The sequence below is a fragment of the Rousettus aegyptiacus genome, unplaced genomic scaffold (genome assembly GCF_014176215.1).
Source record: "Rousettus aegyptiacus isolate mRouAeg1 unplaced genomic scaffold, mRouAeg1.p scaffold_m13_p_16, whole genome shotgun sequence".
Lineage (NCBI taxonomy): Eukaryota > Metazoa > Chordata > Mammalia > Chiroptera > Pteropodidae > Rousettus > Rousettus aegyptiacus.
The window spans coordinates 11,040,830-11,054,350 of record NW_023416291.1 but is presented as its reverse complement, the minus strand read 5'-3'; the positions used below and the strand labels follow the sequence as shown (position 1 = coordinate 11,054,350).

The 13,521-nt window shown below is 45.2% G+C and overlaps 1 protein-coding gene across 2 annotated transcripts in view; it reads left to right on the top strand.

The window, feature by feature from the left end:
• SETD7 (SET domain containing 7, histone lysine methyltransferase) overlaps positions 1-13,521 on the top strand; it is a 41,131-nt gene that overhangs the window by 20,629 nt on the left and 6,981 nt on the right. For both annotated transcript variants that reach the window (XM_036233495.1, XM_036233496.1), the window contains exons 4-7: positions 851-1,040; positions 6,659-6,740; positions 9,066-9,183; positions 10,735-10,892. In XM_036233495.1, the coding sequence (XP_036089388.1) occupies positions 851-1,040; positions 6,659-6,740; positions 9,066-9,183; positions 10,735-10,892 (548 nt within the window). The remainder of the gene's footprint in view (positions 1-850; positions 1,041-6,658; positions 6,741-9,065; positions 9,184-10,734; positions 10,893-13,521) is intronic.

The following is a 13,521-nucleotide window of genomic DNA, read 5'->3' as shown; positions in this document are numbered from 1 at the left end:
CCTTCTGTGTCTCTAGCACTTACCAGGATACAGAATTCTATGACAGCCTCTGCCCTAAAGCATTTAATGACCCTTAGGGACAAAGTAAATGACAGATCTCAGCAGGAAGCACAGCTGGCTCCTCTCCTGGAAGGAGAAGGGCAGGAGCAGTAAATAAAGAAAAGTGGAGAGAAAGGGGTGGTGGGGAAGGGAGTATAAATGCGTTGATCTTTTTTCACTTTTTCTTCTGACTCTAAAACAAGTGATGGTATAGGATTCTCAGAAAGGCTGTTTCCAGAAACTTTTCTGTTTATCTCTTAGAGAAAATGCAGGCGACGTTCTTTACTCGTGTATGCTAAATTAATTCTTAAGTACGTTTGAATGGAAAATTTTCCTAACAGACCAGAAATCCAAACTCCGACATTAAGAAGTAAAATTGCATGACCAGTGGGTAAGACTGCCTTGCCACAGATCCTCGTCACGTTTGATACTGGCTCGAAGTAACGTAACTACATTTCCTATAAATGTGTGGAACTAATACTACAAATAATGACATATTTCTTAGGTGACAAACCAAGGTAGAGTATCAGGAACGTGTCCAGGATGATAAAGTGCAGCTGAGTCTCTGGCTCTAAATCAGGCTTCTGTGCCCCAAGCTTGTTATCTACCAGTCGTTTATTTGCATGCGGCTGGATGGGGAGATACGTGTCCTGCTTTTCTCACTCGCGTGAAAACCTCTGAGTTCCTAAACTGTTGCAATCCACATTAGTGCTCTTAACAATGGGAGTGCACGAGGGTAATTTCTTGACGCTCATATCGTAGAGATAAATACTATATATAATATTTCCTGGTTCTTGGTTTCTCCCACCAGGATGGAGGCAGGCTTGTAGGAGAAGTAAATGAGGAAGGGGAGATGACCGGAGAGAAGATAGCCTATGTCTACCCGGATGAGAGGACCGCGCTTTATGGGAAATTCATTGATGGAGAAATGATAGAAGGAAAACTGGCTACCCTTACGTCCACCGAGGAAGGAAGACCTCACTTTGAACTGATGCCTGGAAGTAAGTTGGATCTGCTTCGGACGGGCTGCTCAAATTCTAGAACAGGTTGTTAGGGCTTGTTTGAGAGAAGTTAATTTCTTTGTCTAATTCACTTTAGTGGTGCATTAATCAGCTTTGCTGCATAAAAGACACCTCAATACCTCAATGGTTTTTAACAGCAAATGCAGTTCTGTTTACCAGCTGGTCTGGCCAGGGCTTGGCTGGCTCAGGTTGAACGTGAGGCTTCTAATCAGGTTTCAGCCTGCTCTGTATGTGTGAATTCTGGGGCCCAGTCTAAAGGGACAGTGCAGCCTGGGTCAAGATCTTAGGCGGGTCCCAGGAGGCCAGAGCACGAGCAGACATCTATCGTGCCTCCTACAGCCTTAGTTGTAACTAACACAATGTCACTTCCACCCACTTTTCATTGGTCAAAGCAAGTCACATGGCCAAGCCCAACATCAGTGGGACAGTGAAATACATACCACGCGCCTCCACGGCAGATGCTGAAAATCCCTGACAAAGGAATAGCCGGCTGTATAATTCAAAGACAGGGAAGGAGGGAAGAAATGACGTCAGTAATGCAATCATTTTCAAGCCTGATAATTTCAGGAAAAAACTGAACTACGGTTTAATGAGATTAAAGAATCAAATTAGGTGGGTCTCCAAGTTGGAACGAATTATAAAGCTGCGTCAGCCTGAGCTCTGAGTGGAAAAACTAAGTGCGTGTTGGCGTCTCCACCCTCTTCAGAGCCTGGCACCTGCTTGCAGTACACATCTGATCAACGAGGGAGCCCACCAGAATCCATATTAGGAAAAAAATCCTGTTTCCTTTTAGAAGTACAGTGCGGTACACAAAACATTTTTTTTTCTGATTGTAAAATTATTTATTGTCGAAAACCTGGAAAATATGTAGGAAAAAAAAATTTAACATTTTTTTATGTGTATGTGTTAGTATTTTGAGTGGTCCAGCATCAGAAAGCTGTTTGAATTGGTCTGGTTCCCTGAAAACAATCGATGCTTGTATTTCTAATCCAACTGGAGTTAGAAGGAGAAAAAAGAAGAAAAGGTAATCAATGTAGGTGTTAATGGGTCTAAATCATCTTTAGCTGTGTGTGATCTGAAGGAGATTCTCCAAAGCGAGGTTGTCCAAGAGTAGAAAATCTAGCACTTTATATTTAGGTCCAACTTGGGTTGTTTTAAATATCTCATTTTTGTTTGTTTGTTTGTGTTTTTAAGCTAGAAATTGAGGCCATCTAAATGCAGTGTGGAGTTCTGGGTTGGCTCTTGGAACAGAAAAGGGGCATTAGTGGAAAAACTGGTGAAATCTGAATAAAGCCCAGAGTTTAGTAATGCAGTTCTACTGGTTTCTTAATTTCGACAAACCATGTAACATGAGAAGTTAACATTAGGAGTTACAGCTGAGAGTATTGGGAACTCTATGTACTGTCTTTGCAACTTTTCTGTAAACTCTAAATCATTCCAAAATCAAAAGCGAAATAGTCATCTTTGTACTTCAGACTCTAATATCTATGCTCTTCACATACGTTCTGAACAGAGACCGTGTTTTAATGTTTAGAAATGAAGAGACTGAGGCCAGGGGAGGATCCCAACTGGCGATGCGAATTTTAAAACTTCAGAAGTGACAGCATTTTTAGTGGCAAGACCCTTGAACTGAAGTCACCTCCTTTGCGAAGGTGGTAAAGGGGATCAAATATACGTTCACAAAAGGAGACTAGACTTTGTGTGGTGAGCAAATAATGGAGTATACAGATGATGTATTATAAAGTTGTACACCGGAAACTTATGGAAGATTATTAACCAATGGCACCACAATGAATTTAATTAAAATTTTTAAAAAGAATAATGACAATGGAAAAAAAAATGCATCACCTAAGTTGAGTCTTAGCTCCAGCATTTACTGCATTATATTCTTGGGCAAGTTATTGTTATTTATTCTTTTAGAACCTATTCCTTCATTCTGAAATACAGGCCTTGGCACCCCCCCACGAAAGACCATAATGAAAGTTCTTGTTGTTATTACATTCTTCGTGGTATTAGTAAGAAACAGATTTTGGGAAGTAAGAGTGATCATTCTCAGGGGAATGATGGTTTTTCTTAGAACTTCTGGTTGCAAATAGCCAACACCCTCTTCGAGCTAACTTAAGGCAAAACAGGGGGAGGAGTTGCCGGAAGGGCAGTTATTGGCAAGGTTCGGTCAGGCTGAGCTGTTTTCAGGAAGGCCGAACAATTTGGGTCTCAGAAGGGTCAGGAACCATGGCTGCTCTGGGGACTTGAAAGATCTTTAGGGTCATGACCTTCGTGTCTCTCCCCAACTCCCTCTTTCAGTCACACTTACTGAACTGCTGACTGAGCCCCTAGATTGGGTCCTGTGGGGTCATGTGGCCGTCTGGCCCAACGGTTTGGGGAGGAGGTAAACAGAATGCAAATATCTCGCCTGAAACACTTCAGCTGTCACCTCCCTGACCCCTCTCCCGGCCTACGCTTTCTCCTTATGCTTCTGTAACCACAGACCACTTCTAAAGCTCCGCATTCTCCTTGATGACTTCTGTATCGTGCCTCTGGCTGGAATTTCTTCTCTCTCCATCTCCTCTCCTCTCTACATGGAATTCCTGTCCCTGGCTAAGTCCTATTCCAGCTTTAAGGCTTGGCTCCCCTCTTAGAATTAGCATTGTCGAGTGAATGAATGAATTCTAGTTCCAGGTCCTAGTGTCACCCATAGAGGAAAAGCCTCTGTTTGCCTGGAGCGTCGGGAGGAGCGGAAGGGACGGCAAGCCTTGGAAAAGGTGGCGTCGACTCCTCGAACGCGGGAAGAGATGCTGCTCCTCGTAGTATCTGCACAGCCCCCAGCACGGCGCTTTACCTGTGCTCGATACGTTTGCCATGCAAGTGTTACCTACGGAAAGGCGATGGGCGTTCACGGGAGCGTTTCTGCACACTTCAACGCGTATTCCACAGAAACATTTGGTTAAAAGGGTGGGTTTTTGCTATATCTCCTCAGTTAAGGCAAGCAAAAGAAAAAATAAATGGGACTATATCAAACTAAAAATTGTTGGGACAGCAAAGGAAACTATCAACGAAACAAAAAGACAGCCTACTGAATGGGAGAAGATGTTTGCCAGCGATACATCTGATAAGGGGTTAATATCCAAAATTTATAAAGAATTCATAATACTGAACTACAAAAAAAAAAAAAAACAACAAAAACAAATAATCCAATTTAAAAGTGGGTGGAGGACCTGAATCAATGTTTTTCCAAAGATGACATAGAGATGGGCAATAGACATGTGAAAAGATGCTCAAGGTCACTGAACATCAGAGACATGCAGATTAAAGCCACAATGAAATACCATCTCATACCTGTAGGAATGGCTCCCATCAATAAACCAACACACAAAAGGTGTTGGTGAGAAGGTGGAGAAAAGAGAAACCCTCAGGCACTGTTGGTGGGATTGCAAATTGGTGCAGCCACTATGGAAAACGATATGGAGGTTCCTCGAAAAATTAAAAATAGAGCTACCTTATGACCCAGCAATCCCCCCTTCTCGGTATTTATCCAAAAAAAAAAAAAAAAAAACCCAAAACAATAATTTGAAAAGATAGATGTACCCTGCCTGTGTTCATTACAGCATTAATTACAATAGCCAAGATATGGAAGGAACCTACGTGACCATCAATATACGATTGGATATAGAAGATGTGGTGCATATATACAATGGAATATTAGTCGGCCACGAAAAGAAATGAAATGTCTCCATTTGTGACGGCATGGATGGATCTAGAGGGTGTTATGCTAAGTGAAATAAGTCAGACAGAGAAAGACAAATACGCGTGATCTCATATGTGGAATCTAAGGAACAAAATAAAAACAAAACAGAAACAGACTCATAGAAACAGAGGACAAACCGATGGCTGCCAGATGGGAGGAGGGTTATGGGGCTGTGTAGAAAAGGTGGAGGGATTAAGAAGTACAAATGGGCGGTCGCGGAACAGTCACAGGGATGCGAAATACAGCACAGGGGAGACAGTCGACAACATTGTAATAACTATGTATAGTGCCAGGTGGGATCGTTTTGTAAATTAGACAAATGTCTAACCACTATAGGGGACACCTGAAACTAATATAAAATAATATTGAATGTCAACCCTCATCGAAAAATAAATAAATACATACATACATACATACATACATACATACATACATACATCAAAGCCAATCCCATTAAAACAAAAAAAGTGTGGCTTTTTCTTCCTCTGAACAAACCTCCCTCGATGGGGTGAGCGCTGGTCCGTCCCCAGTGCCCTCGGATGCGCACCGCGGCCTTCCCCTGCCCTCCCGTTACTGCAGGGCAGTCTGCCCCTCGCAGACGCCTGCGCCTCTGGCTTCTGTCTGGGTTTGGCCACGGGGACGCACTGGCCAGGGACACGCGAGGGAAGGGAGAAGCCCTCTCGTCTCCAGCAGTGGCCTGTCTCCTGATTCCATGTCCCACCAGGAGGGTCCCCATGGCTCCAGCTTCCCCAGGCTACCCTGGCTGAAGAGCCCCAGGAACCCCGACTCCGCCTTTGTCCCTCTGGCTTTGGGGTGTGTCTTCCTGCTCTTGCTAGTTTCTGGGCTCCTCGCTGCCCCATCTGCCTCCTCAGGGCTTCCATCTTCTGCATCACCAATTCCCCGAATTTAATTCTCTCTTTCTGAATTACTCAAACGATCCGTTTCCTGGTTAGACAATGACTGACTGGATTGTTTTCTAACTTGGAGTTTGAGACATTAATTTGGGTTTCGATTGTATTGAGAGAGAGAGAGAGAGAGAGAGAGAGAGAGAGAGAGAGAGAGAGAGAGAGAGAGAGAGAACCTGGTACCCACTGGGAGCCGCTGAGAAACTGCTTAATGGAATTCTTTGTGAGGCCCCAGTGCCCACAGTAATCGCCTTCGCAGGAGCGAGCCCTCCACTTCCGAAGCGCATTTGCTTTTAGCCTTCAGGGCCACTGTCTTTTCACTGTGCCCTCAGAGGACCCTCCTAGGCCGGCCCTTTGCAGAGAACCAATGTTATTCTAGGACGGTATTTCTGGAATAAATTACTAATTGGCTTTTGAATCACTTTAATAGAAATAGGATGATTTTGTAAATGCTTCATCAAAAGCAGTTCTGTTCTTAATCCTGGTGAGGCCAAATGTTTGTTTTTAGGGAAGAACAATCTTTGGAGCTGGGTGGTTGGTTTCTACAGACTGGGTCTCATATGACAAAAACCACAAGAAAAATTTTAAAACCACTATCCAATCTGATCTGACCAGAGAGATCCCGAAATTTCATGACAAAGCATTTTCTTGATTAAAAATTTTAATTACACAAGCATCTTTTAAACCATTTGAATAAATAAAATTCAACAGCAAAACTAGAGTTTTAAGGGATACTTCTGATGGCTGTTTGTTAAGACCTGAAACTAAAACTCTCAAGAGGAAATCTAAAAACTGTCCCGTTATTTTGAAGAATTTTATCCTAGTTGGTATAACTTGAATAATACGTTTCACTATGTAACTCCTCCTGAGCCCATGGGTAGAGAGGAACGTTTTAAATGCTTTTTCCAAACTCTGTACGTGGACTGAAATTTTTGTTTGCTTTTCAGGCTCAGTGTACCACTTTGACAAGTCAACGTCATCTTGCATTTCTACCAGTGCTCTTCTTCCAGATCCATACGAATCGGAGAGGTAATTTCCCCCTTGTGGTTTTAACAGCACTGTTTGTGTGAGGATAAATCACCCTAGTGGTGGGAACTCATGGTCCTCTGTGGCTCTCTGCTCAGGCTGAGTTCCTGACCAGAAAAAAAATATATCCTTATATTTTCAGGAAGGATGTTTTTATTCTCGTATAGAACCTGCCTCTGTAAGAGAGTTTCTCTACCAAGAAGGCACAGAACAGCCTGTGTGTCCGTTCTACAATGAAACCTCTGCAGAGAGAGGCAGTCGGGCCAGGCGTCCGGCTATGCCCAGCCTGGTGTCCCCTTTCTTGGGGCTCTGGTGCCACAATTTGTCCTGTAGCCACATGCTGGCGTCTGAGGGAGTATGTCACATTCATTAAAGCTCTAGCCTGGGCAGGGACCAGAATGCCTTCTTGTCTACTCAGCCCAGCTGAGGGGGTCTGGAACACAAGACAATTTATTCACTAAGGGAGAACAGGAGTGAAGGGAAAAATATATATATAAAAAAAAAAAAACGTTTAAAAACATCCCAGTTTACAAATTACAAGTGTCTGGTTCTATAAGCCCACTCCCAGAGTGTCAAGTCCTGTTCCATTTCCCATGCTATCAAAACTCAGCTCCTGATTCTCGGTGTGGCTTCCCTGGTACCCTGCCTGGGGTTCTTATTCCCTAGCAACCGGCCTATTGATGAGTAAGAGACCATCTGCAGGTGGTTTTCTCTTGGCCTCAGTCTTTGTAAGCCTGGCTTACAAAGCATGGCTTTTGTGCCCTTTCTGTTCAGTTCTTATCTGAAAAATAGGCCCCTTCCCTGGTTTAACTGACAAGGTTGGCCCTACAAGGTCACAATGAGTAAATAGTCTCTTTCTTGACAGAAGGCTTTGGCCCCTTTCGAAAGGGAAGGGATTGGTCTCTTGTTAGTCCTGTAACAGTGTGTGTAGTATCACTGTATGTATTAAGTCTTTTCTGTTAACTGTGGCTGTGATGATGCTGCCTAACGATATCCTCAAAACTATCAGTGGCTTATGAATGCAAACCTTTTATTTTATGCTCATGGTTCTGTCCGTTGGCTGAGGTTCAGCCAGTTCCGACTGGGCTCCTCCTGGCTCAGCTGTACTGGGCCGGATTCCAGGTTTCAAGTTGGGTTCGAGTCTGTTTCACAGGTCTTCATTCCAAACCTCAGCTAAAGGAGCAACGGTCCATTGGGCCATCTTCTTCTCAAGGGGATGAATGAAAACTCAGGAGGCGCCTGGCAGAAACTCGCCATGCTCCTTAACCAAGCCCGAGGCCTGGCACGCAGTCACCCTGCGCACATTCTAACAGCAAAGCAGATCACACGGCCGAGCCCCGGGTCATTCGGGCAGGGATGTACCCTCTGCCAGCTCTGAGGAAACACCACGGGGTCACATGACAAAGTGGCAGGGCGTATCATTCTATCACATGGGGGGAATAAAGAGTTGGAAGCGATAATTCAGTCTTCCGCTCCATAAGATCCATGTAATAAAAATTACAGATGGCCACTTCCGCCAGAGCCATGACATCACAGTGCCCGAAGAACTGAAATAGTCCTTGGTAGAGCGGGTACTCTTTTTAAATCCAGTTCGATAATCGTGAGTGCTGTTTGCTTATAAAATAAGTGGTTGCAAACTTTTTCTGTACAGAGCTATATTTTAGGCTTTGTGGGTCTCTGTTGCAACTACTCGACTCCTCCTTCATAATATTGAAGCTGTCATAGACACTACTAAACAAATAGTTTGTGTGGTTGTGTTCCAATAAAACTTTATTTACAAAGATGAGCTGCAGTCAGATTTGGCCCCTCGGCCTCCATTAGCTGATCTGTTAAGAATTCCTTTGTTGGGGAAGTGCTTACTGGACGGATTTTATAAATTACTTGTCACTCTTTCATGTACGAGATTCATCTTGGGGCTTAATTAAAACAATCTCACCCTCCTATTTTGGCATGGACAAACTTAGGTATAGTTTTAAGTAGCTTTGGAAGATGTTTTATTTGTCCAAGAAGACAGCGAAATTGATTTTAACTAAAAACATAAAAAAATCGTTAAACCTTATATCAAGCACTGAGTTGCTTTATGAATGTCTTGTAATAACCCCCTTTTTAGAAAGCAAATTTTAAACACCACTCTTAAAAGAGACATAAGTACTAGTTCTTCAGTTTCCAGTGCCAAAATATTTAACTTTTCTTCCTTGTTTCCTTCTTCATTGGATTATAATGAACTGATATTTCGGGTTCGGTAGCCATAATGGTATTTTGGTGGTTGATGTCAAGAGGGACATACCAAATTTAAAGAATCGTTATTTGACTCTTTTTGCCGTTTAGGGTCTATGTCGCGGAATCTCTCATTTCCAGTGCTGGTGAAGGACTGTTTTCAAAGGTAGCTGTGGGACCTAGTACTGTTATGTCTTTTTATAACGGAGTCCGAATTACACACCAAGAGGTGAGTGAGGCGGAGTGGAAAATCAACTCGATTACAGGGCTTCGTTTCACACGCTTCGTTTTCTCACGAGTCCCTTTACTTGAGTGTTTACTGGAAATGTGAAGGAACAAATGGATAGGCTTTTCTGTAAAATTGGATATTGTCTTATGGCAGTCTGCAGAGTGTCTGACGAGAGCCTGCTTCGCTTCCTGGTCATAGGTGGCCCTTTTTCTTCGTACCCTCACATGACAGGAGGAATGAGGGAGCTCTCTGTTGTCTCTTTTATAAGGGCACTAATCCCATTCGTGGGGGGGGGGGGTCCACCTGCCCTTGTGACTTAATTATTTTCCAAAGGCCCCACCTCCAAATACCATCCCAATGAACTTTTGAGGAAAGTCCCAGAAATGCAGCATATGAAAGGCGGCTCGGGATATCGATGTGCGATTTATTTATTAAAACATCTCACGGTTAAGGAAACCGAAGCCCAGAGAGGTTAAACGGTTCGCCCAAGGTCACAGGTGGAGCAGCTCGCAGAGCTCCAGCCGGGTTTCCCGCACTGGGATCTGGCTCTGCGCGGACTCTCGCTGTGCTGTTCTGGGCAAGTGGACGAGGCGACCTCCCTGTCCTCATGACATCAGATTCCGTTAAGGAGATAAGAACACACGCCACTAACGGCAACACGAGGTACAGGGCACCGAGAGCCCTATGTCAGTATGACAGTCCGGAATGTTATGATCCGTACAGAGTTTCTTCACTTTCGCCCTATTTCTGGTTCCACTCGATGTTCTCACTTTCGTTTTCCTTTTGCCGCCTCTTCCTCACTGTAGGAATTAAGGAATTTGGGGGCCAATCAAAAAAAAATATATATATATATATGTATATATATATATGACCACGAGAAGCAGTAGCACAGAGCAAGCTTTGGGCGGGGCTTGGGCAGGGTCGCTTGAGAGGGGACGTCCTCTCAGCATGGACCATTCGGAGGTTTGCGGCACTGAGGCCATCAGCTAAAGGGGAGGAGGGCAGGGAACTCCTGAGAGGGGTATGGGGGTGGGGCCTACACATCTAGGTGACTGCGAGCATGCTGAGGAGTCTCTGGGCCAGAGAGCCCTGAGGAACAGCAACTGTCTGAGGGTCTTGGCCGTCCTGGGTTTATCTTACCTATTGCTAACAGATGGGGATTGAAGTGTCCCTCGAAAGCAGGCTCTAAACGGCTAAAATTCGGCTCTGTGCTATTTTAAAAAACAATTGGATGTGTAAAACTTCAAACTTGGTGCTGGCTGGGCTTTTGAGGTCTCAGCCTAGTGAAGAAATAAACAACCTAGGGACATCTGGTTACATTTTTGGGTGTCTCTGTAAGGCACTTTAATCCTTGTTTTCACATAAGACAAGGAAAAATCATAAATCAACAGGACGTCAAGCTGCCTAGCGGTGGCCACAGGCGCCATCTGCAGCCGAGGGATGCCTTAGGCCCTTTCGTGGCACTCCAACCATGAAGTTTCAGGACAAGTGAGTTACTATATCTGATGATGAGAAAGGTCCTCTCTGACACTCACTCCGTTATTTTTGCAGGTTGACAGCAGAGACTGGGCCCTGAATGGGAACACCCTCTCCCTTGATGAAGAAACGGTCATTGACGTGCCTGAGCCCTACAACCACGTGTCCAAGTACTGCGCCTCCTTGGGACACAAGGCAAATCACTCCTTCACTCCAAACTGTGTCTACGACGTGTAAGTGTGGCACCCAGCCTCTGCAGGGTGGGGTCTGCGCCTTGGGAGGGGCCCTGGGATGGAGGAGGGCATGTGACAGGTGTCACATGCCGGTCCCTCAGGAATATCCAGGGGCCCCCTGCCAGGGGCCTCACAGGCATGACTTGAAACTTAGAATGTAAACAGCCCCGCTCTTTGGCAGGCTAAGAAATGGAAAAGTGCTCCAAAGAGTAAAAAGGCGATGCTTTGTGATTGCTGTTTCGTTGGGGCTTTTTTTTTTTGTCCTTCAGTTGCCTCATTCTGGAAAATTAAGGAGAGCGATATTTGAAATAATAGTAAAAATTGAAATTACTCTGCATAATGGAGATTAGGGAACCCTTTTTTCTGATGTGAAAGGAAGGAGGAAAACAAAATCTCAATCATGGGGTCTCAGTATTGGAAGAGACCTATAAAATCGAAGAACCCCTATTATTTGACAAGAGGAATGAGGTAGTGACACAGGCCACCACGTGGATGAGCCTCGAAAACGTTCTGCCAAGTGCAAGAAGCCAGTCACAACGGAACGTTAATAAGAATCGTCCACGACAGCCAGATTCATAGAGACGGACTGTAGATCAGGGGTCGCCTACTGCTGCGGGGACCAGGGGAGAAATGGGGGTTGACGGCCCATGAGTGTGGGGTTTCGTCTGAGGGTGACACGAGGTTCTAAAATTAGGTGTTGGTTGCACACACACAAAAAATCACTGAATTGTTCACTTTAAAAATGGATGAATTTTATGATAGATGAATTACATCTCGACACAGCTGTTATTTTTCAAGATCGAATCATCCTACCTCTCCCTTGGAACTTGAACTTTCTCGTTGAACCTCGTCTTGGAAACCCCCAGTGATGGGGAGCTTACTGTTATCCACAGAGGGGTCTGTCTGAACAAACCGAAATAGATACTACGAAATTAGCTTTCGGGCTCTGATGATTAGAAACCTTTTTTTATTGAACCCAAATGGGTTTCTCTGTAACATCCGGCCCTTGGTCCTAGGCAGCTCCCCTTCTGGCGGACTATTGTCAATCTCTCTTCCACACGGTAGTCCTACAAATATTTTAGTAGTTTTCAGGTGCCCCTGAATGTTCTCTTCCCAAAATAAGCATCCGACTGAAGGATGCAGTTGGGATTCTTTGTCTTACCGTTGTCGCTGCCCTCGGCTCAGACCGGGAACACCATTTCTCCCAGGAGGCCGTGTGCGGCCGTGCCCACTCGGCGGCTGCTCGCGGTCCCTCAGTCCTCTAGCTTGTTGACATAAGCAGGGGAAGGTCATGTGCATTTAATCTGTAGGGAAATTGCCCGGATTTGACTGTCCCTTCTTGCCTCCCCGAGATGGCTTACGAATTATTCTGGCAGTGACTTGCTCTCCTTGGCAGTCAGTAGCAAGTACTCAAGCTACAACTTCTGTTTAAAGGGCGGGTAGAAATGGCAAAGGACGTGTGTCATGTGAAATGAAACCGACACTGTTATTAACTCCAAGGCTTTCGCGGCCGATGCGAATCAGGCCAGAGCCTCGTTCTGAGCCGCACACAGCTTAACAACAACCCTTCAAGTAGGGACGATGGATGGTCATAAATGCCACATAGACCGCTGTTTTAAAACAAATCAGGTCAGTGATTTTGCTGCAAGACATGATTCTTCTCACCAAAAAGGAGGGAGCACAGGACACAAGAAAAGGAGCCTTTTGTGAAAAATCAAGTCCCTGTCCTGTTCAGGGTTATTTTTTTCAATGTGACCAATCAGTTATTCGGGGCGATGGGAAGACTACCTGAAGAATAACCTCATATAAAATGCAGGTACCAATTCAGAGCATTCATTCGTTTCCGAAATCATCGGTATCGTCATTCGCCCCCAACACAAACGAACCGACGCCTCTGTAAACTATTACAACTGTCGTGGGGTACAAGATGCCGCAGGGACGAACAGTCAAGAGCTACTTTCCTACTCGTAAATATAGGTCACGTGTTGACAAGGGGCCAGACCACGCGGCGCAGAGTTGCGGCCTGACAGCTAATAGTGCCGCTGACGTGTGCCGCGCACTGTCTCCAAGCCGGCGAGGTGCCAACGGCCTCGCGGGCATCACCTCATGCAGGCCTCCCAGGACCTTCCCTTCACGGGGCATCTCCCGGCTCCATCCCGGGCCACAGACCGGAAACGCAGGTGCAGGTCTCGCAGTCAGAAGGGTCACGTGCTCCTAACTGCTGCGTCTCAGCACCGCCCTCAGGAGCAGCACCTGACCCTGAGCTCTTCCTCTTTGGTCCGCTCATCTTCTACTCTCTGAAAATAACGATCCTGAGCAGGAAAAATGAAAATACGAGAGGATTATAAGAGGAGTCTTAGGGTTCTCATGGGATTTTTTTTTTTTTTCTGTGTACCAGAAGATGAACTAGAGCTCCATTTTTCAACGAAATAGTTTAATTTAGAGACAGAGAATCGTGATTTTAATAAGGAATTCCTGAGCCCCTGGTCCAGGGCTCGCCTCCGCGATGGAGCACAGCCCGTGAATGTCCTCACACGTGCACACGCTCTCGGCATCGCAGCTGGTGCGAGCCGAGTCCCCACGACATGCCAGGCACCGTGGGGGGCGCGTTATCTCTGTGACCCTGTTT